The sequence below is a fragment of the Haliotis asinina genome, chromosome 4 (assembly GCF_037392515.1).
Source record: "Haliotis asinina isolate JCU_RB_2024 chromosome 4, JCU_Hal_asi_v2, whole genome shotgun sequence".
NCBI lineage: Eukaryota > Metazoa > Mollusca > Gastropoda > Lepetellida > Haliotidae > Haliotis > Haliotis asinina.
Genome location: NC_090283.1, coordinates 21471058 through 21495696, shown reverse-complemented (window position 1 = coordinate 21495696; position 24639 = coordinate 21471058). Strand labels below are relative to the sequence as shown.

The 24639-nt window shown below is 40.2% G+C and overlaps 2 protein-coding genes across 2 annotated transcripts; one reads left to right on the top strand and one right to left on the bottom strand.

Annotated features, from left to right (window-relative positions):
* Positions 1–2735: 2735 nt before the first annotated feature.
* LOC137280840 (uncharacterized) lies at positions 2736–4545 on the top strand. The gene is made up of 2 exons (XM_067812036.1): positions 2736–2753; positions 3563–4545. The coding sequence occupies exons 1-2, from the start codon at positions 2736–2738 to the stop codon at positions 4439–4441; spliced, it is 897 nt and encodes a 298-aa protein (XP_067668137.1). The 3' UTR covers positions 4442–4545.
* Positions 4546–13970: 9425 nt separating this feature from the next.
* LOC137281378 (uncharacterized) lies at positions 13971–19816 on the bottom strand. Its single transcript, XM_067812565.1, has 4 exons — positions 19498–19816; positions 14846–14851; positions 14659–14784; positions 13971–14242 (listed from the first exon to the last, which is right to left on the bottom strand). The coding sequence occupies exons 1-4, from the start codon at positions 19814–19816 to the stop codon at positions 13971–13973; spliced, it is 723 nt and encodes a 240-aa protein (XP_067668666.1).
* Positions 19817–24639: the final 4823 nt, after the last annotated feature.

The window sequence follows — 24639 nt, the reverse complement described above, 5'->3', positions numbered from 1 at the left end:
AACTGTGTGTCAGTCTCGGCGACTCGGTTGATTACACGTTGCCTTTTCCAATTTGGGTACGCGATGCTGGCTAAAACGCCAGGCTAGTAATGCAGCGAGGTGGAGGTGTTGGGATCGAGCCTACCTGTGACCGGGTGTGAAAACCGTGGACTCAATCTTGGCTTGCTTTTCTATGAGTTTGTGGCGGTCTTTCCTCAAACACCTGGTACAATTATCAGAACTATTTTGTTGTGTTCATATGTTCCACATAGTGTTCACACGTTCGGAATCACGTAGTACTTTTATCATATACTCATGTAAACAAATAAGGGAACACACGAGGGTACGTGTTCATATCAAGAATTTCTCTCAGAGTGCAATACATTCCCTGTGAAGAAACTTGGATAAGATTAAGGAAAACGTGTACATGTATTCCCTTAGTCGTTTCCATGAGTAGATGATACATGTAGCGTGCCATGTGCGATTCCGAATGCGGATCGTTTTGGTACTTTTACTTTCCATGGAATTAACACAAATCTCCTTCTTCAGCATCCTATTTCAAGTGGACAATCAGGCTGGAGATGCTTCGAACACCTAAGGTACATATTTAGTTTCATAATACTCTAAATTGTCAAACACCATTGAAAAGCCCTTTAATATGAGATTTCTTATGATTTGAGAAAGGGTTTTTCACTACAACTTTAAATTTAGAGAGTGCAGATATAAGTTAATGACTATGTGACAATAAATGAATGATTACGGGGAAATACATTTTATTCATTTCACAAAACATTACAACATTATGTATACTCATTGTGTGAGTGAGTGAGTTAGTTTTACGCAGCACTCAGCAGTATTTCACCTTCATGGCTGCGGTTTGTAAACTAATGGCATCTACACATACGTGTGTACATGTAAACATTTGACGGGAAGTAATGGGTCATCTGGACTAGTCATAGGTCATATACAATACCAGCATGTATCTACATAGGCTTGTGTACTTGTAAACATTTGACGGGAAGTAATGGGTCATCTGGACTGGTCATAGGTCATATACAATACCAGCATGTATCTACATAGGCTTGTGTACTTGTAAACATTTGACGGGAAGTAATGGGTCATCTGGACTGGTCATAGGTCATATACAATACCAGCATGTATCTGCATAGGCTTGTGTACATGTAAACATTTGACGGGAAGTAATGGGTCATCTGGACTAGTCATAGGTCAAATACAATACCAGCATGTATCTACATAGGCTTGTGTACTTGTAAACATTTGACGGGAAGTAATGGGTCATCTGGACTAGTCATAGGTCAAATACAATACCAGCAAGTATCTACATAGGCTTGTGTACATGTAAACATTTGACGGGAAGTAATGGGTCATCTGGACTAGTCATAGGTCATATACAATACCAGCATGTATCTACATAGGCTTGTGTACATGTAAACATTTGACGGGAAGTAATGGGTCATCTGGACTGGTCATAGGTCATATACAATACCAGCATGTATCTACATAGGCTTGTGTACTTGTAAACATTTGACGGGAAGTAATGGGTCATCTGGACTAGTCATAGGTCATATACAATACCAGCATGTATCTGCATAGACTTGTGTACTTGTAAACATTTGACGGGAAGTAATGGGTCATCTGGACTAGTCATAGGTCATATACAATACCAGCATGTATCTACATAGGCTTGTGTACATGTAAACATTTGACGGGAAGTAATGGGTCATCTGGACTGGTCATAGGTCAAATACAATACCAGCATGTATCTACATAGGCTTGTGTACATGTAAACATTTGACGGGAAGTAATGGGTCATCTGGACTAGTCATAGGTCAAATACAATACCAGCAAGTATCTACATAGGCTTGTGTACATGTAAACATTTGACGGGAAGTAATGCGTCATCTGGACTAGTCATAGGTCAAATACAATACCAGCAAGTATCTACATAGACTTGTGTACTTGTAAACATTTGATGGGAAGTAATGGGTCATCTGGACTAGTCATAGGTCATATACAATACCAGCATGTATCTGCATAGACTTGTGTACATGTAAGCATTTGACGGGAAGTAATGGGTCATCTGGACTGGTCATAGGTCATATACAATACCAGCATGTATCTACATAGGCTTGTGTACATGTAAACATTTGACGGGAAGTAATGGGTAATCTGGACTAGTCATAGGTCATATACAATACCAGCATGTATCTACATAGGCTTGTGTACATGTAAACATTTGACGGGAAGTAATGGGTCATCTGGACTGGTCATAGGTCATATACAATACCAGCATGTATCTACATAGGCTTGTGTACTTGTAAACATTTGACGGGAAGTAATGGGTCATCTGGACTGGTCATAGGTCATATACAATACCAGCATGTATCTACATAGGCTTGTGTACTTGTAAACATTTGCAAAAAGATGAAAAAGTACATTTTGCTTTGAAATCATATCATCAAAGGAATGTGACATAAATATATGGATGTTGAGGTATTCGAATCCAGTAGCGTACTCAACATTAACTAATGTCTATTTGAGTGGCAACGATGTAATATGTATGACAGTCCTAAACTGCTCATGACAGGCAATGGATTTCGACAAAGGATAATTGTTCATGTTTTATTTTATGTTTCAGTCTTGGCAAGGCTCCGACACAGGGGTGAAGTGGCATTCCTTGCAAGTGACATATAACATAGACAAGCGTACACATAAAGTGAGTGAGTGAGGGACAAATGAAGTACGTGAAGCACGTGAGCGAAAACCTCCACGGGAACTACACTGTTCCTGAGGTCCTCTCAACGTTCTGCCTACTCTATACGCAAAATCCTTGAGTGCACCCAGCAATCTGGGCGTTTTCAATACCTGTGCGCAAAATTTAGCGATGATGATGATGGTTTGGACATTTTACGTGCGCTTTTCGATATAATGTGTAGTATGCACACACCCATTTAGCCGCGCAGTTTAAAGCAGGCGCCAGTTTATGGAAGCCCCATTTTCAATATATGGTGCATTTCGCTACCAGCTTAATTTATGGGACTAAATGGAATGTAAATAAGACCTAACATACACATATTACTTTGGCATCCAGTAAATTGCATCATTAGACACGAATGGAGTCTATTAAGTCAACCTTACTTCACATACCTGATAGGCTTTCATTTTTATTAGTTCCTTAGCTCGTGGAGCGGGGATACACTGTTGCCCATGAAAATTAAAGTACGTTTGTTATACTTTGATACAGACAAAATCGACGAAAACACACAATGAAATATGGAGTATAATATTGAAAATTTGGGCTAATGGAAACTGTTCTGGAACTTGCATTTAAGCCGTGTTCACACGAACTATATTTGTTCACTAAGACCTCTTATGGATTAATGTTCTTTAAATCTTTTTCACACAACGTTTTGGGTTCATTCCAGATCCCTGCATCAGGTGAGGACTATTTTCTTCAGTTTACCTGATGAAGGGATCTAGAAAGACCCCGAAAGTAAGTATTCGTGAATGAATAATTGAAATGTTTTTCTCCCTGAATTATCAGAAATATCTTTATTTGTAGATCCTTTCTCAAAGCATTGACGATCCTTCTTTGATCAAACCAGAAATCACAGTGGTTACAGCCTATTTCAACATCGGCTCCTTCGCCAAAGGAAGTGGTGCTAACATGTTTACGCCAACCAAATATAAGCATTGGATGAAAGCTTTTGGCAACATTAAAAACAACCTTGTCGCATATACCGATTCCAAGGATGTGTACGACCTCTTCATAAACCTGAGACGCAAGTTTCCCAGCAATATGACGAAAGTGTTCCTGATAGACAGATACAACCTTTGGTCCTTCTCTTTGGCCGAAGAAATCCGGAGTATCTACAAGCAGCCCAACTATCCGAAGCATCAACCGAACACAGTCAACGAGAACTTCTCATGTGCAATGCATGCTAAGTTTGAATTGGTCAATAAAGTTTTAGCGGAGGAGCTGTTTCCAACAAAATATTTCTGCTGGCTAGATATTGGACTCTTCCGGAGTATCGCTGATGACAAGAAGACCTTCAAACTGCAGATTCCCAAAGAATGGGATCAACGGAAAGTCGCTTATAGTGCAATATCCCCCTTCAACAAACAGGAGACAATCGCAAAGGTTATTAAAAACAATATGGTATGGGTTGGAGGCGCCATGTATTTAGGTACACCTGAGGTGCTTCACAACTACACAGAAGACTACATGAATACAGTTAAGATGCTGATAAAGCAACGCTTGATGAATACGGATCAGCAAGTTATATATTCCATGTACCTGCCATCCTCACAGGTTAAACCCCGAGTCCAGATACAAACATTCTCCCGCCAGCATAGTCCTTATGATCCTTGGTTCCTTCTAGGGTACCTGTGCAGGGAGACATGGTTAAAAACCCAAACTCCTGTGAATAAAACATTCTAATAAATGGTGGCCTTTTGCCATGGTCCTATCACTTGCAATTGGCCCCCTAAACACTTATTAATTACAGAAATCTTCAGCTTAAACGTAATTTTGGGGTTTTGTTGTTTTGGGGGATTTTTTGTTGTTGTTCTTGCTCGTTTTTGGGGTTTATTTTGTTTTGTTCTGATGGGTTTTTTGTTTTTTGTTTTTTTGTTTTTTTTGTTTTATTTATTTTGTTTTATTTATTTTATCTTATTGTTTTTTTGTTTGTGTTTCTTTTTGTTTTTATTTTTTTCTGTTATGTTTTAAAAATGGGGACGTAAACTATTGACAACCTAGATGAATATCAGCCTCTCTATTTCGTGAGTGTGACGTGCAGATACAAGATACAGTTGTCACAAGCAGAGGAGCAGGCGTATATATACTGAATTGGGCAAAGAAAACAACACAATCAAAAGAACAAAATAGGAATTCTGAACTCAACCGTTATTTTATGATATATAGAAGTACACCACGCCCAGAGAGGCAGTCTTTCAGTGTTGTCACAAACCCTAATATACAGTTCACACCTCTGAATCCACGAATCCTTTGGTAAATCCACATGGTGACACCGAGTTGCGGGTACAGCAACGTGCAATAAACATGGACTAAATGCTGTGACTTTGTGTCCCAGTTCACCCAGTTGTGATTGGGTGGGAAAGCCGCAATACCTTGCTGTGTCATGTCGTACGCGTTGAAGAGTCTGTGCATTATGAGACAAACGTGCGTGTATAAAATAATGGCTGTCTCCATTTCACCCATCAACTTACACTATGATGTAGGGGAATGGCAATAGTGTTCTAGTCCGAGTAAAATGAAGGAGTTCAGTACAAGAGTAGTGTTACCACTGTGGGGGAATTTCATGATATTGGAGTGAATCGTCCAAAGGGAGGTAATTATGTCTATATTGCATAGACGTTCCACAAGTATATGTGTTTACACACACACACACACACACACACACACACACACACACACACACACACACACACACACACACACACACACACACGTGTGTGTGTGTGAAAGAAGAAAACGATTTTTTTATGTGTGTGTGATAGTAGAAAACGCCAATTAGTGAAAAAGGAGGGAGTATTGGATTTACAAAATTGATAAAATGCAAATGATGACGCCAAGGAGGGAACAGATGATGTAGAGAAATTGAGGAAAAATGTGACGATATATTCCATTCCTTTGGAAATGTTACATCTGTATGAATATATATTGTAACACTTTGTGGCACATGCATAGGCATTGGCTACTTTTTCTTAATGTTATATGTGTGATTGATATTTGGGATATTATCCACTATGTCATGTACATATAGTTTAGTCAGTTTGAACATTTCAGTTTTCAGTACAATTTATACTGGCTCTTATTTTACCATGTTCAATTCCTTTCAATTACGGGTCAATGCTCTACCCATTAGAGTAACTGTGATGTGTTTGCTGTTTAACGCCACACACACAGTATTCCAGTTATATGGAGGTGGTCTGTAAATAATCGAATCTGGACCAGAAAATCCAGTGATCATCATCATAAGTATCGATTTACGCCACTGGGATACGATGACAAGTGTCAACCAAATCATCGAGACTGATAACTCGATCCCGCTAGTCGCCTCTTATGACAAGCATGGTTTGAGGAAGGCCAGTTGCAATCAAGATGTTTGGGTGCGGATTTCAGCTTCATTAAGTTTGTGTTTTAACCGTTTACTTGATCTGTGATTCAAATTTCTTGTCAGTTATTAAAGAGACTAAAACCACTTCAGCTTGTATTTATTTCATATAAACAATACGTTCATTTGATAACTGACTTCAAATGAGACACATCAAGGAGGAAAGGAGCTATTTTAATAGTACTGCAATCACTGTGAGAAATGCCTGAAAGTTGCTAACCCACAAGATAATAATTCACTATAGTTGCCAGAATTTGAACGTGGAAACTAAGAAAAAGATTACAAAGATATATAATACTAAGATATTGTCAGCGTGACAAGTTTCATCAATAAGCTGCAAATGCGATGAACATTTTTATCAGGCCATAATCATGGCTTGAAATTGTACTATAGCTTAACAAGTCGGAGAGACTGATATTTTTTACAATATGACTCCTGACCCCATGAAAATTCACTAGCAATGTTGGCCAGTGACTTTGTAGATTCACTGTCCCGGCTGAATTTGTATTAGCCACGTGATAGCGGACCAGTGGCTATTTCGGAAACAGATTGCTATAGTTGGTCGCAATGGACTGCCATCGCTATCGGCTATAGACTGTCACTGTCACTATAGCATGTTGCAACAGGCTATCGCAATAGTTGCTTCTCCCTCAATGGCCACCCCTGGTTCATGTTGAGTAGGTGGCTTACGGTCACGGCTGCTTCACGTCACACTGTTTTATTGGATAGTCTTGTTCCACAATTCCATCGGACATTATGAAGAGGAATAAAAACCCAGTTGTTTGATATGTAGATGTTACAGTCAGGTTTTAGACTCGTGGAATGCTGCTGTCGGTCGAATCTAGCCCTACATAGATGCTGTCAACGTGTCTGAAATCAATAAACAAATTTGACTTTTCGCTGCCTTGGGGGATCCATGATCTTGGCTTGGAATTACGGAGGTAGCTGTTTTCTGTGAGTCGTGGCGTATAACATTTGAAATAATGAGTCGATTGTGATCATTTACAACTCATCTTGTAGGGAAACCATCTAGCTTTTGATCCGTAGGCCTCGACGGAGTCATGGTGAAATCTAACTTTGACTGAGGAGGGTGTGGTTTCGTTGTTACATACCTTTCCTTCGATATAGTACTTGGGTAAAGTCTGTGTACCTATATGTCTTTCTAACACAGTTTCTAAGCGATACAAGCCCCTGTGGGTCTGAGCAGGTTAGGCATGTTTATTCATATTTGCACGATCAGCGTGCACACGATCCAGGGTTGAAATCACAAGTTGGAGCCCCCATTTGTTTATCTGACATACTAACTAGTCTTTGTCTAAGCTTCAAACAAAAGCACACACAACACATTACTTGGCGTTATGTTTTTTCTTCCTATCAAGAGCACCCCGTGTGCAGGTTTTAAGAACGTCCTCCTTTGTTTTGTGTAGACGTCTCCGATAAATGACAGTTTAATGTAATACATTGTAATTAAACTCACTGAAAAGCAAACTATCTAGGGGACAAACCTCACTCAACGTTGTCGCATCTGTGGGTACCTCTTCCTCCACCCTCTCTATTTTCGTCAAAAGACATGTGTTTGACGTTCTTACCCTAAGGACGACTTCAGTACCCAGTATAAAGAAATTGGGGCATAATTAAAAGATAATTATTCCCATGTTCGTTAACGCCCCGAATCGTGTTTCAATGGAAGTTGACGAGTGAGTTCATCAGCATATTTAAATATAATTTCTCACCAAAACATTGCCGGAATTTTGACAACCAGGAAGGTCAAGGTTATGTTTGAAGTCGGCCCCTGTGACCTCATATGGCTGACGTACTGTCAGCACTGCTTTTAATGCCTATCACCCATTTCATTTCTGCGACACATACTTGATTTTACAAATTGATATATGTCTGCTATTCAATGTTTTGTGATAAATGTCACGATATGCCGAAGCCGCAAACATAGCATGTGAATCCTCTCTTAAAAAACGCTGACTAAGTGGTTTTCACATTTCGTGTTTCAGTTATGGAAGAAATCTCGCAGATGTCAGTGTTATGGATCATTTGAAAAATGATAACTTCATACATGCAACCCCTTGTCAAGTCACACATTTCAAAGTATGTCATGAATCATCTTCATCATCATCATCGTCATCATCATCATCATCATCATCATCATCGTCATCACCATCATCAGAGTTGCTATTTTTGCTATTTTGTTATAGATGAAAGATAACATCCAGCAGAGAGTGTTCGGGTGGTCCTGGCACTGTCAGACTCATCATTAGCTCAGGGCCCTTGCCTAGTCGAACCCACCAGGACCTTTTCGGAGAATATGTAGGCTCCCTATCTGCTGATTTCATAACTATCATACTATCATCTATATACCATCATTTCTAAACTAACATCGCTTTAAGTTATTATTATTAACATGACCAGACAAAGTGACATAAATAAATAACATAATATAAGCAGCAGGTTATGGTAGAAAGGTAACGGTACATGTGTTAACAGAAGCGTTGATTATGGTGATGGTTTTCTTGCTTTTGATTATGAAAATATATTTGACAAACTACGTTAGGGATATTGGTATTTTTATGAGTGATATGTTATCAGTGTGTCCATGAAAAAATGCCTCATTATTAAAAATTTCAAAATTTGCTTGTATCCCTGACTATTTTTGTCGAGTATATTTACAAGTGTAAATACGAGAATGGTATGACCAGAAAATGAAAAACAGAACAGTTCATTTGACTCCAGCATTACAAACCTTATCTAAACGATCATAAAATAGTTGTCGAGATATTTGCAATTAAACGAACAAAACACAGCTGTGTTACACGCATCAAAACAAACTACCACTGAAAAATATTAGACATATATTTCATTTTAGACATCTCTTAACATATATGTCTATACTTTCATTTGGCCGGCAATTTTGCGCACCATTTTCAAGCACGTTCTCGAGATATAGTCACAAATGTACACTCGACTTAGCCTTTATAGAGATTTCTTAATATACACCATGTTTAAACATGTCTGCTGACTGATAACTTCACAGTCTCCCTGAAATTTGACACAAACTACATGTCTATACTTTCGGTTCACGTTATGTAGAAAGATGTTCTGGGCAAATATAGGCATCTGTTATCTACAACCTTCAGAAAACAACAGGGTCCAATAAGCATTTCAGTTCAACATACGATTTTCAGTTTTCCTCAACAGAAGTAATATATTCATGCATCCGATTTTTACTTTTCATTATTTCAATATAAATGCACCTTAGAACTATAGACGTAATTAGAGTTCAATTCCAATCAAATGAACAATAACGATACAAATTACAGAAAATACACTATCGTAACAATACACATGTAATGTTTGGGATTATGTACCTTGTGTATAACATTGTGACCCAGTAGTAACTATCACATAATCAATAACGACACAAACTACAGAAAATACACTCTCGTAACATTACACATGTAATGTTTGGGATCATGTACCATATGTATAACATTGTGACCCAGTAGTAACTATCACATAATCAATAACGATACAAACTACAGAAAATACACTCTCGTAACATTACACATGTAATGTTTGGGATTATGTACCATATGTATAACATTGTGACCCAGTAGTAACTATAACATAATCAATAACGATACAAACTACAGAAAATACACTCTCGTAACATTACACATGTAATGTTTGGGATTATGTACCATGTGTATAACATTGTGACCCTGTAGTAACTATCACATAATCAACAACGACACAAACTACAGAAAATACACTCTCGTAACATTACACATGTAATGTTTGGGATTATGTAAAATGTGTATAACATTGTGACCCTGTAGTAACTATCACATAATCAACAACGATACAAATTACAGAAAATACACTCTCGTAACATTACACATGTAATGTTTGGGATCATGCACCATATGTATAACATTGTGACCCAGTAGTAAGTATCACATAATCAATAACGATACAAAATACAGAAAATACACTCTCGTAACATTACACATGTAATGTTTGGGATTATGTACCATATGTATAACATTGTGACCCAGTAGTAACTATCACATAATCAATAACGATACAAACTACAGAAAATACACTCTCGTAACATTACACATGTAATGTTTGGGATTATGTACCATGTGTATAACATTGTGACCCAGTAGTAACTATCACATAATCAATAACGATACAAATTACAGAAAATACACTCTCGTAACATTACACATGTAATGTTTGGGATTATGTACCATATGTATAACATTGTGACCCAGTAGTAACTATCACATAATCAATAACGATACAAATCACAGAAAATACACTCTCGTAACATCACACATGTAATGTTTGGGATTATATACCATATGTATAACATTGTGACCCAGTAGTAACTATCACATAATCAATAACGATACAAAATACAGAAAATACACTCTCGTAACATTACACATGTAATGTTTGGGATTATGTATCATATGTATAACATTGTGTACATATCGTAATCACACGTTAAAATGACATCAAAGAAAACCTGTATATTTTCTTCTATGCAAAACAGTTCGTATCTTTGAACTGAGGTTTGCCATTGTAAATAAATCAGTTAAGTCGGTCAATCGGTTACTGTAGGAGTTCATGACGTTTTCATTAAGAGGGTAGATTAGCAGATGTTTGGGTAGTACATATGTAACTCGTTGTTGTGCACTTCCGTTGTTACTGTTGTTGCTATACACACTATTGTTACTATCTTTGAACTGCAGTTTGCTATTGTAAATTTGTCAGATAACATGAACCTGTTCATGGAGTTTTTTATTAATAGCGGGAATGTTCGGTGTGATGTCCTGCTTTACAAACTGAGAGTTACGACCGAGTGTACATATTGCTTTACTCAGTTTGTCGGAATATTCCAAAATCATGAGAGAAGGCACTAGAAATGGCTGCACTTAGTGCTGTTATCTGAGGTAATCAAGCGCATGCGCCAAAACATATTTCAAAACATTGGCCTTGCTAAAAGTCTCAAACCCGCCGCCATTTTCGTTTTTCACAAACGCCAAGCTACTGACACCGACTAAAGAGGAATCTCTCGTGCAACTACGACTACAACTTTGCATACTGGTTCCTCTCTAGTGAGTGAGTGAGTGAGTGAGTGAGTGAGTTTAGTTTTACGCCGCACTCAGCAACATTCCAGCTATATGGCGGCGGTCTGTAAATAATCGAGTCTGGACCAGACAATCCAGTGATCAACAACATGAGCATCGATCTGCGCAATTGGGAACCGATGACATGTGTCAACCAAGTCAGCGAGTCTGACCACCCGATCCCGTTAGTCGCCTCTTACGACAAGCACAGTCGCCTTTTATGGCAAGCATGGGTTGCTGAAGGCCTATTCTACCCCGGGACCTTCACGGGTCTCCTCTCTAGTGGTTCAACCATACATACAAAAGCATTTGTAAGTATTTTTCATCAGGCTAAGTCTCAAACTGTGCATCCCACTGGGTTTAATGGATATCTACGTGATCATTACACAAATGAATCTTCACTTTTTCTGCGTCTCGGAACAATAGTTCAGCATGTTATTTCTCCTGACGATATGTCTCCTTGAAGACAAAGGGTACTTCTTCCACACTCCCCTGTGGGGCTCCCCTTTAGCTCCAAGCCCTTGTACGCAAGTACATTTACACACATATAGTGCACTCAAATACATAATAAATACTACAAAGGGTTAAAGCGTAGCATGCCTGTCACTAAAGACTTCTGTCTCCTGTGGGAGGCATTTGAGCAGTTGTAAAGATGAAGTTTTATCGATAGGCAACTTCTTTATTGCAATGCGTATGACGTTTCGGGGAAGGTACTAACACTGCTATCAAGCAAGCCATCAACTACATTAAACTTGGTTTTCCTTTAAAGGCATCTTGTTCTGGATTTGAACGGGATAAACACAAATAGTTCAACCAGTGGATGTACATGTAATTCACACTTTGTAAAAAAAACAGCATTTCAGTGGAAGCTGCCCAAACCGTCATCTGTCCAATCCGGCAAGTTGTCAACATTGGCATAAAATCTCAGTCCCATCCGTGGCTTGTACATTTATCATCAGCTCTATAATCGAGCACACTGTCTTAACCGGGTTAATTCTTCAGTCCCAATGACTGCCGGTTTAGACAGCTTCCACCGTATAATCATCAGCATAAAAATGGCTTGGCTTAGTAGCTAATTTTCATCCCTATGTAAGAGAGGTCCTAGTATGCTGATCTACCTTCAATCCTACAAGAGTTACATACTAGTTTTATATTCATAAAAGACATGGTTGCTTTTACTGTCCTTCGTTGACGTTTTGTTTTGAGAACTCAGTAACGAGTAGATTAGAATTTACCTTTCATGATTCTGGCATTATTACTTGATATTAGTCACAACATAACTGAAATATTGCCGGTGTGACTTAACTCACTCACAATGTAAGGAAGACTTATGGTATAAAAGAAATATATCCAACAGAACAGCAACATTCAACTTATGCAAAAGCAAGCCAAAAACAAAAAAAACAACCAAACAAAACAACCAAAAAAACCAGCAAAAGCATATACAGCTCATGTATGTATGATAAGGTAAATATACTCTACGACATAAGACAATAATACAAAGATATTTACTAGTTTAAAAATATTTAATTTCTTTACATATTGAACAGAAGTGGCAAGCACACCGAAGGATTATCTTAATGCCGAACCAATACAAATGTATTGATTACATTCGCTAGTTGGCCATAAATGAATCATCATTAGTAAAACTTCCATAGACTTACAAGTTAATTAACTGTTGCAAGAATGACTTTCATAAACTGAGTAGAAGCCATTTTATTTTGATACTTTGTAAACACCTTGGAAATTAATTCATGTACGTAATTCTCTCTTTTCTTTCTCTCTTTTCATTTTTCTTTCCTTCTGATTTACGTCGTTTAGATAGCTGCGGTTTTATTAAAAATCATCAGAAATTTGAATGGAAATTGAATGTGCATATACCTGAGATGATTTTTCAGCTGGTACATAAGTATTGAAAACAATTCGAAAATTATATTTCTGAAAATATAAAGTGGCATATCAAACGTAGCGCATAAAAATAATCAAGTCACACTGAATTTGATCAAATGAAATAAAATTCCTTTACGTTTGATTAGCAGTTATGTGTTACATTGCATTTCAATAATTAAATCTTAAATCTTAGATCGGCAAGATTTTTGAACAAAACAATGAGCAAAGTTGACAATTTGTTCATCCAACTATCCACTTTAACACACGTGACATGACTCAAGTTGTCCTCGAAAATTGACTCCTGGTGCGGCCAGTGTTCATCTGTCAAGCGATGAGTATTGACTTACTGCAGAAGAAGATGCGTAGGGCCCTAGCGATTTGCAGTTCTAGATGACTGTAATGATACAGAGATTGGGTGAAAGGCTGCACAATCTTGAAGTGACTTTCGGTACAACAAACGACTGATTACTGTTGAAAATAATCCGTTAATAAAATACCACGAGTCCAGCATCTGGCTGTGCGTCCTTGCTTGTAAATGTTCACCTCATCAAGAATAATAATTTGCATAATATTGCAATGTTTGGAATGAGTGCGTTCCACACACTGGAACCAGGTGGGGAATCAAACACGGGTTTTCCGCCTAACGAGCGAACCACAAGGCTATCCCACAGACCCGAGTGTTTGAAACTCAAGTGTGTTTACAGTACATGGTCAACCACAACGAGCAGCTTCTGATTTATGGTTTTAATTACACATCCGGAAATGGAATTTAGAGACGTTTAACATGGTCGGATCAGGCTTTGCAATCTCTGGAAAACTGGACAATAATTGTAGGATCAGATACTATTCTGTAGTAGGATGCGGCAACAGTCAGTAGAGTTTGGGTGCTGAGGTCACATCTTCCATCAGAGGCACGCCAGTCAGCTGATCGACAGACAAAGGCGGCGTGGGCGGTGCAGCGGTCCATACACTGTTGTTCAGTCACCCCTGTGTAGGCAGCCATGTTGTTTTCACCTATATAGTAGCCACGTATTGCAGTGTAATGAGGACCGTACTGTGTACAAGCTGCAAACAAATCAGTCATGTTGAATATTTCTGTAAAGGATATAGAAGATGCTAAGAATTAGTGTTTACTTTAAATGAAGTCAGAGCCCCCCCCTCCCCCCCAACAATTGTTGTTTTGCACAAGATGCCTGTCAATGGTGTTTGGTAATTGTACACAGACATGAACATATTTTCAGCTAAGAGCCACCATGAGGTGCTCGCTTTATTACAGGAAATAATTTTGAATACACACAATCACAGGAAATCAACTTCAGAGGACAAGTGCCCATGCTGGTACATAGCGGGTCGTGAAAGAGATGAGATGGTAAATGCACCAGGTAAGAAGAGTTTACGGAGCTGATACAAAAGGGATTTCCAAATATAACTGAACCCATTCGGCTTTTTACAAATTAGAAGAAATGTCATCTCATGCATACTTGAAACACATGACTTCTGTTGAGGTGAGAATACCAGTCCGGGGTCACACATACACTCGGAGTTGACACAGACGGAGTTAGCCAGGGAACAGTCCGTGTTTTGCTGACAGGAAGATCCAATAAAACCTGGAAAAGCACAGATATCATGGTAAAGAAATTATCATTGAATGTATCTAAAAATATGAACCCGTATCTCGTGCTTCGCGTGAAATACAGGGGTTAAAAAGAGTAAACCTCAGCAAAAAAATAGTAACGTGTAAGACTAAATAAAAAATAGGAGTCAAGATTACTGAAAAAGTGAGATATGACCCATTAACATAGCTCCCATCGTCATACTATATACTTCTTGGCATCGTAATTCCCGTTTGGCCTTTAGTTTAGTATGTTAGTGTTGTTGCTTCCTTATGCCTGATCTGATCTATTAATAATGACTTAAATCTGCCATCCTTTGAATTATTTATGCTCACCGGAATGCCCCCTTGTTTCCACAAACCAGATCTCTTTACCGTGACAGATCAAAAATTGTACCTGATGTCACATCATTGCTGTAGCGTTAAACACATTCTTTCAGTGACCGGATAGTGTGAGGAAAGTCCTGTTGTTTTCAGCAACACATGGATATCATATGATACCTGCGGGTAAGAAAGTGTTTGAGCCTTCATGACATGTTGCCTACCAGTGAGAAAGTGTTTGAGCCTTCATGACATGTTGCCTACCAGTGAGAAAGCGTTTGAGCCTTCACTTTATGTTGCCTACCAGTGAGAAAGTGTTTGAGCCTTCATGACATGTTGCCTACCAGTCAGAAAGCGTTTGAGCCTTCATGACATGTTGCCTACCAGTGAGAAAGTGTTTGAGCCTTCATGACATGTTGCCTACCAGTGAGAAAGTGTTTGAGCCTTCATGACATGTTGCCTACCAGTGAGAAAGCGTTTGAGCCTTCATGACATGTTGCCTACCAGTGAGAAAGCGTTTGAGCCTTCATGACATGTTGCCTACCAGTGAGAAAGTGTTTGAGCCTTCATGACATGTTGCCTACCAGTGAGAAAGTGTTTGAGCCTTGATGACATGTTGCCTACCAGTGAGAAAGTGTTTGAGCCTTCATGACATGTTGCCTACCAGTGAGAAAGTGTTTGAGCCTTCATGACATGTTGCCTACCAGTGAGAAAGCGTTTGAGCCTTCATGACATGTTGCCTACCAGTGAGAAAGTGTTTGAGCCTTCATGACATGTTGCCTACCAGTGAGAAAGCGTTTGAGCCTTGATGACATGTTGCCTACCAGTGAGAAAGTGTTTGAGCCTTCATGACATGTTGCCTACCAGTGAGAAAGTGTTTGAGCCTTCATGACATGTTGCCTACCAGTGAGAAAGCGTTTGAGCCTTCATGACATGTTGCCTACCAGTGAGAAAGTGTTTGAGCCTTCATGACATGTTGCCTACCAGTGAGAAAGTGTTTGAGCCTTCATGACATGTTGCCTACCAGTGAGAAAGTGTTTGAGCCTTCATGACATGTTGCCTACCAGTGAGAAAGTGTTTGAGCCTTCATGACATGTTGCCTACCAGTGAGAAAGCGTTTGAGCCTTCATGACATGTTGCCTACCAGTGAGAAAGTGTTTGAGCCTTCATGACATGTTGCCTACCAGTGAGAAAGCGTTTGAGTCTTCATGACATGTTGCCTACCAGTGAGAAAGCGTTTGAGCCTTCACTTTAGGTTGCCTACCAGTGAGAAAGTGTTTGAGCCTTCATGACATGTTGCCTACCAGTGAGAAAGCGTTTGAGCCTTCATGACATGTTGCCTACCAGTGAGAAAGTGTTTGAGCCTTCATGACATGTTGCCTACCAGTGAGAAAGTGTTTGAGCCTTCATGACATGTTGCCTACCAGTGAGAAAGTGTTTGAGCCTTCATGACATGTTGCCTACCAGTGAGAAAGTGTTTGAGCCTTCATGACATGTTGCCTACCAGTGAGAAAGCGTTTGAGTCTTCATGACATGTTGCCTACCAGTGAGAAAGCGTTTGAGCCTTCACTTTAGGTTGCCTACCAGTGAGAAAGCAATTGAGCCTTCATGACATGTTGCCTACCAGTGAGAAAGCGCTTGAGCCTTCATGACATGCTGCCTACCAGTGAGAAAGCATTTGAGCCTTCATGACATGTTGCCTACAGGTGAGAAAGTGCTTGAGCCTTCATGACATGTTGCCTACCAGTGAGAAAGCGTTTGAGCCTTCATGACATGTTGCCTACCAGTGAGAAAGTGTTTGAGCCTTCATGACATGTTGCCTACCAGTGAGAAAGTGTTTGAGCCTTCATGACATGTTGCCTACCAGTGAGAAAGTGTTTGAGCCTTCATGACATGTTGCCTACCAGTGAGAAAGCGTTTGAGCCTTCATGACATGTTGCCTACCAGTGGGAAAGCGTTTGAGCCTTCATGACATGTTGTCTACCAGTGAGAAAGTGTTTGAGCCTTCATGACATGTTGCCTACCAGTGAGAAAGTGTTTGAGCCTTCATGACATGTTGCCTACCAGTGAGAAAGCATTTGAGCCTTCATGACATGTTGCCTACCAGTGGGAAAGCGTTTGAGCCTTCATGACATGTTGTCTACCAGTGAGAAAGCGATTGAGCCTTCATGACATGTTGCCTACCAGTGAGAAAGTGTTTGAGCCTTCATGACATGTTGCCTACCAGTGAGAAAGCGTTTGAGCCTTCATGACATGTTGCCTACAGGTGAGAAAGTGTTTGAGCCTTCACTTTATGTTGCCTACCAGTGCAAAAGTGTTTGAGCCTTCATGACATGTTGCCTACCAGTGAGAAAGTGTTTGAGCCTTCATGACATGTTGCCTACCAGTGAGAAAGCGTTTGAGCCTTCATGACATGTTGCCTACCAGTGAGAAAGTGTTTGACCCTTCATGACATGTTGCCTACCAGTGAGAAAGTGTTTGAGCCTTCATGACATGTTGCCTACCAGTGAGAAAGCGTTTGAGCCTTCATGACATGTTGCCTACCAGTGAGAAAGCGTTTGAGCCTTCATGACATGTTGCCTACCAGTGGGAAAGCGTTTGAGCCTTCATGACATGTTGCCTACCAGTGAGAAAGCGTTTGAGTCTTCATGACATGTTGCCTACCAGTGAGAAAGCGTTTGAGCCTTCATGACATGTTGCCTACCAGTGCGAAAGTGTTTGAGCCTTCATGACATGTTGCCTACCAGTGAGAAAGTGTTTGAGCCTTCATGACATGCTGCCTACCGGTGAGAAAGTGTTTGGGTCTTCATGACATGTTGCCTACCAGTGAGAAAGTGTGTGAGCCTTCATGACATGTTGCCTACCAGTGAGAAAGCGTTTGAGCCTTCATGACATGTTGCCTACCAGTGGGAAAGCGTTTGATCCTTCATGACATGTTGCCTACCAGTGCGAAAGCGTTTGATCCTTCATGACATGTTGCCTACCAGTGGGAAAGCGTTTGAGCCTTCATGACATGTTGCCTACCAGTGAGAAAGCGTTTGAGTCTTCATGACATGTTGAATACCAGTGAGAAAGCGTTTGAGCCTTCATGACATGTTGCCTACCAGTGAGAAAGCGTTTGAGCCTTGATGACATGTTGCCTACCAGTGAGAAAGTGTTTGAGCCTACCAGTTAGAAAGTGTTTGATCCTTCATGACATGTTGCCTACCAGTGAGAAAGCGTTTGAGCCTTCATGACATGTTGCCTACCAGTGAGAAAGCGTTTAAGCCTTCATGACATGTTGCCTACCAGTGAGAAAGTGTTTGAGCCTTCTTGACATGTTGCCTACCAATGAGAAAGCGTTTGAGCCTTCATGACATGTTGCCTACCAGTGAGAAAGTGTTTGAGCCTACCAGTGGGAAAGTGTTTGAGCCTTCACTTTATGTTGCCTACCAGTGAGAAAGTGTTTGAGCCTTCATGACATGTTGCCTACCAGTGAGAAAGCGTTTGAGCCTTCACTTTATGTTGCCTACCAGTGAGAAAGTGTTTGAGCCTTCATGACATGTTGCCTACCAGTGAGAAAGCGTTTGAGTCTTCATGACACGTTGCCTACCAGTGCGAAAGCGTTTGAGCCTTCATGACATGTTGCCTACCAGTGAGAAAGCGTTTGAGCCTTGATGACATGTTGCCTACCAGTGAGAAAGCGTTTGAGCCTTGATGACATGTTGCCTACCAGTGAGAAAGTGTTTGAGCCTACCAGTGAGAAAGTGTTTGAGCCTTCATGACATGTTGCATACCAGTTAGAAAGTGTTTGAGCCTTCATGACATGTTGCCTACCAGTGGGAAAGCGTTTGATCCTTCATGATATGTTGCCTACCAGTGAGAAAGCGTTTGAGCCTCCATTATATCTTACCTACCAGTTAGACAGTGTTTGAAACTTCATTATATCTTCCCTTCTCCATGGGAAAGCGTTTGAGCTATCATTATAGGTTGCCTACTAAGAAAGCGTTTGAACTGCCATTATATGTCTACTAGTAAGAAGGCGTCTGAGTTGTGATATCAGGGATTCCTCCTTGGTGTATTTGAGAAAGACCATTTTTCCGGAATTCCCAACTGTCTCAGTATTTCAATTTCACTGAATGTTCTTCAAAGTGACAACTCTGCTAGAGCTACAGACAGTATGCCATCAATGCTGCAACTATCACGACAATGATATTTCTTAGAAGTCCACGTGTCATGTTAGAAGTAAGCGTGTATCACTGACGTTGACATTCTGTTATCGTCATATACATAAACTCATAAAGATTAACTGAGGCCAGGTATCCTATACATCTTAATCACAACAAACGTATACCGGAATGATATACGGCATTCCTACACAAGGTGTGTACTTATTTACATTAATTACCTTTCTCCTTTACAAACAACATATATCCCGGGGCTGATTCACTTGCAGAGTTCTCGTTAAAGGCGACGGCGTAAGCTCTACAGACTGAGCATCCTGAATTCACTTGAAAGCTAACGCAGGCTTTCTCTCTGAGACAGAAGATGGCACATTCATTTATCTTCACCGACGATTTTGTCCACAACAACCACCTTGAAAACATCCGATTGTCAAACGTCGTGACACGTGTGTATTGGTCACTCTGGCACTGTGGAATGGCTTGGATTTTATCTTTCGAAAATCGCAGAAAAAGAATCAGGATGAAAATGTCAGTACTATCCATGATGTGTAGATCACGTTCAGTGTCACAGTGTCGTTTGCTTTGCTTCGTTGGTTTGTATGCACTATGTATTGACGCAGCACGGGACTGGTTTATTTGAAGTTTAAGTCTCCAAAGATTAGAGTTATCGACATGGGCAAAGGCAGAATTCTCATCCTGAAAAAAATCTACACATCTACAACTGAAGGGATGAGAATTATATGGGTGTCTATATGTGTACAGTTTCTTTTCCTGCTCAAGAAACTGTACTGAACATGTGCTTCTCTCTCTCTCTCTCTCTCTCTCTCTCTCTCTCTCTCTCTCTCTCTCTCTCTCTCTCTCTCTCTCTGACAGGCGTTGTCCGTTCCGCACATTCGAATAGAGAACTGGTTCAGTCATCTGTTGGAGCCTTTTTGTACAGCGCATGGCACACGTCTGTGGATGATTTCCTTCATGCTGGAGTCTATGGCCAAACGCAGCCTCAAATCTAAATTTATTATGAGTGAGGAAGCTAGGAGTTTCAGTCACATGGCAGTTTCTCATCCTGACGGATAATAATTTAGAATATCATCAATTCAAATGTGAAACCCAGCATGAGGTTCTGAAACTTTACACAAAACATTAAGTGTCAGGCTACTGATTGCTAACTTCCGAAGGTAAATCACGATACTGAGGGCCCTGATGTAAGACGATAAAGATTTAAAATTAGCCTCTAGATGTAAATTATTAACTGAGAAGGGACTGAAGATCGGTACAGATCCATGCTGTGAAGGGACTGAAGATCGGTAAAGATCCAGGCTGTGAAGGGACTGAAGATCGGTAAAGATCCAGGCTGTAAAGGGACTGAAAACCGGTAAAGATCCAGGCTGTAAAGGGACTGAAGATCGGTAAAGATCCAGGCTGTGAAGGGACTGAAGATCGGTAAAGATCCAGGCTGTGAAGGGACTGAAGATCGGTAAAGATCCAGGGTAGAAACGTTCTTCAGCAACTCCTACTTGTCGTAAGAGCCTCATTGTAGTCTTGAAAATTGAAAGGTTAATCAAAGAACAATAGAGCAAGATTTTTATGACGCACTTCGAAATTAACGACGAAGGAATGTGTTCAATTATACGGAAATGGGAAATGTAGACACCAAACCCAAGGATGGAACTAATAAGATATTAGTGGACAGAAGAGAAATAATGATTGCTAGAAAGTAGATGGAATCTCTCATGACTCATTGTCTTCATCCAAACAACAGCAGATCTCATGCTTCTGAATGAGCACCAACACTGGGACCGTGTCAAAGGACCTCCATGTTCAGTCGTGTAAAGCTAGAGTTGTATGTTCTTCGCTATTTTCCTGCAGTGTTTTCGATCCGAAGTTGAAGGAAAACAACAATGTATTGTGCCACATCTCTTGAGAATGAGAAACATACGGAGGCATCATTTGTTGAGCACTGTGAAAATTACAGTTACTTTCATTAACACATGAAGCGTTATCGCACAGGTTTTATTTTCACCTCAAGATAATTAATGCATGAGGACTCCCTGCTCAAACGTTCATAACGAGATAATAACTGAACGTTTAAGACCTGTACCGCAGGCATATATTGATCCACAATCCCTCTTATGGATTAAGACTGATGACATGTCTTTATTGTTACAACGCACTAAACTGTATCAGAGCTGTATAACGGCGGGCTGCAGTACAAGCCAGACAACTCAGTGATGACTCTCTGCTTCACAATAAGACAGTAGCTGTGCTTTTAATGCCTGTGCTGCAAGCATATATTGATCCACAATGCCTCTCATTATTTAAGGTGGATGACGTTTTTTTTATTGTTAAGATGCACAAAGCATCATCAGAGGTGAGTGACGGTGGGCTGTGGTACAGACCAGACAACTCAGTGATGACTCTCTGCTTCACAATAAGACAGTAGCTGTGCTTTTAATGCCTGTGCTGCAAGCATATATTGATCCACAATCCCTCTCATCAATTAAGGTTGTTGACGTTTCTTTATTGTTAAGATGCACAAAGCATCATCAGAGGTGAGTGACGGCGGGCTGTGGTACAGACCAGACAACTCAGTGATGACTCTCTGCTTCACAATAAGACAGTAGCTGTGCTTTTAATGCCTGTGCTGCAAGCATATATTGATCCACAATCCCTCTCATCAATTAAGGTTGTTGACGTTTCTTTATTGTTAAGATGCACAAAGCATCATCAGAGGTGAGTGACGGCGGGCTGTGGTACAGACCAGACAACTCAGTGATGACTCTCTGCTTCACAATAAGACAGTAGCTGTGCTTTTAATGCCTGTGCTGCAAGCATATATTGATCCACAATCCCTCTCATCAATTAAGGTTGTTGACGTTTCTTTATTGTTAAGATGCACAAAGCATCATCAGAGGTGAGTGACGGCGGGCTGTGGTACAGATCAGACAACTCAGTGATGACTCTCTGCTTCACAATAAGACAGTAGCTGTGCTTTTAATGCCTGTGCTGCAAGCATATATTGATCCACAATCCCTCTCATCAATTAAGGTTGTTGACGTTTCTTTATTGTTAAGATGCACAAAGCATCATCAGAGGTGAGTGACGGTGGGCTGTGGTACAGACCAGACAACTCAGTGATGACTCTCTGCTTCACAATAAGACAGTAGCTGTGCTTTTAATGCCTGTGCTGCAAGCATATATTGATCCACAATCCCTCTCATCAATTAAGGTTGTTGACGTTTCTTTATTGTTAAGATGCACAAAGCATCATCAGAGGTGAGTGACGGTGGGTTTTGGTGCAGACCAGACAACTCAGTGATGACTCTCTGCTTCACAATAAGACAGTAGCTGTGCTTTTAATGCCTGTGCTGCAAGCATATATTGATCCACTATCCCTCTCATCAGTTAAGGTTGTTGACGTTTCTTTATTGTTAAGATGCACAAAGCATCATCAGAGGTGAGTGACGGTGGGCTGTGGTACAGACCAGACAACTCAGTGATGACTCTCTGCTTCACAATAAGACAGTAGCTGTGCTTTTAATGCCTGTGCTGCAAGCATATATTGATCCACAATCCCTCTCATCAATTAAGGTTGTTGACGTTTCTTTATTGTTAAGATGCACAAAGCATCATCAGAGGTGAGTGACGGTGGGCTGTGGTACAGACCAGACAACTCAGTGATGACTCTCCGCTTCACAATACGACAGTAGCTGTGCTTTTAATACCTGTGCTGCAAGCATATATTGATCCACAATCCCTCTCATCAATTAAGGTTGTTGACGTTTCTTTATTGTTAAGATGCACAAAACATCATCAGAGGTGAGTGACGGTGGGTTGTGGTACAGACCAGACAACTCAGTGATGACTCTCTGCTTCACAATAAGACAGTAGCTGTGCTTTTAATGCCTGTGCTGCAAGCATATATTGATCCACAATCCCTCTCATCAATTAAGGTTGTTGACGTTTCTTTATTGTTAAGATGCACAAAGCATCATCAGAGGTGAGTGACGGTGGGCTGTGGTACAGACCAGACAACTCAGTGATGACTCTCTGCTTCACAATAAGACAGTAGCTGTGCTTTTAATACCTGTGCTGCAAGCATATATTGATCCACAATCCCTCTCATCAATTAAGGTTGTTGACGTTTCTTTATTGTTAAGATGCACAAAGCATCATCAGAGGTGAGTGACGGTGGGCTGTGGTACAGACCAGACAACTCAGTGATGACTCTCTGCTTCACAATAAGACAGTAGCTGTGCTTTTAATACCTGTGCTGCAAGCATATATTGATCCACAATCCCTCTCATCAATTAAGGTTGTTGACGTTTCTTTATTGTTAAGATGCACAAAGCATCATCAGAGGTGAGTGACGGTGGGCTGTGGTACAGACCAGACAACTCAGTGATGACTCTCTGCTTCACAATAAGACAGTAGCTGTGCTTTTAATGCCTGTGCTGCAAGCATATATTGATCCACAATCCCTCTCATCAATTAAGGTTGTTGACGTTTCTTTATTGTTAAGATGCACAAAGCATCATCAGAGGTGAGTGACGGTGGGCTGTGGTACAGGCCAGACAACTCAGTGATGACTCTCTGCTTCACAATACGACAGTAGCCGTGCTTTTAATACCTGTGCTGCAAGCATATATTGATCCACAATCCCTCTCATCAATTAAGGTTGTTGACGTTTCTTTATTGTTAAGATGCACAAAGCATCATCAGAGGTGAGTGACGGTGGGCTGTGGTACAGACCAGACAACTCAGTGATCAACATCATTAGCATAGGGCCACGAAATTGGGTTGCTATTGTATGTGTCAACCAAGTTAGTGAGTCTGACCACCCAGTCCTGTTTTGTCGCCTCTTACGACACGATGCTTTCCAATCACAACTGATAGTTGACGGTTGACGAAAAACTAGCAGAAGTGAAAGTATCTGTATAAATTATGACCATAGCTTCCGTTATCTTAGACAGTGTCATGATAATTTTTTGTCAATGCCGTGGTTGGTATTTGTGAAAGGTTCACGGTGTATCAAAAAAAGGGGGAAAAAACCAAACCAACATTTATTGATTGGAAATGGAAATATCCTTTTGTCCACATGACAAAAATAACGAGTGTCATGTGTTGGTTATTTGTCTTAAGTATTGTGAAATACGTCAGCGTTATTATTTACTGTGCTAGAGAATGCAAATAGTTTAAATTTGTCAGAATACTTTAAAAACCAAATGATGAAGTTCTTCTTTTAATGTGGACAAATGTATGTTATGAATGAAAGAAACAAGCATGGATGCGTACAAGCGTATACTATATATACCCTTGATCTTGGTCAGTGCCATAATCACTTCATAGTAATAGAAATGTAATGTGTG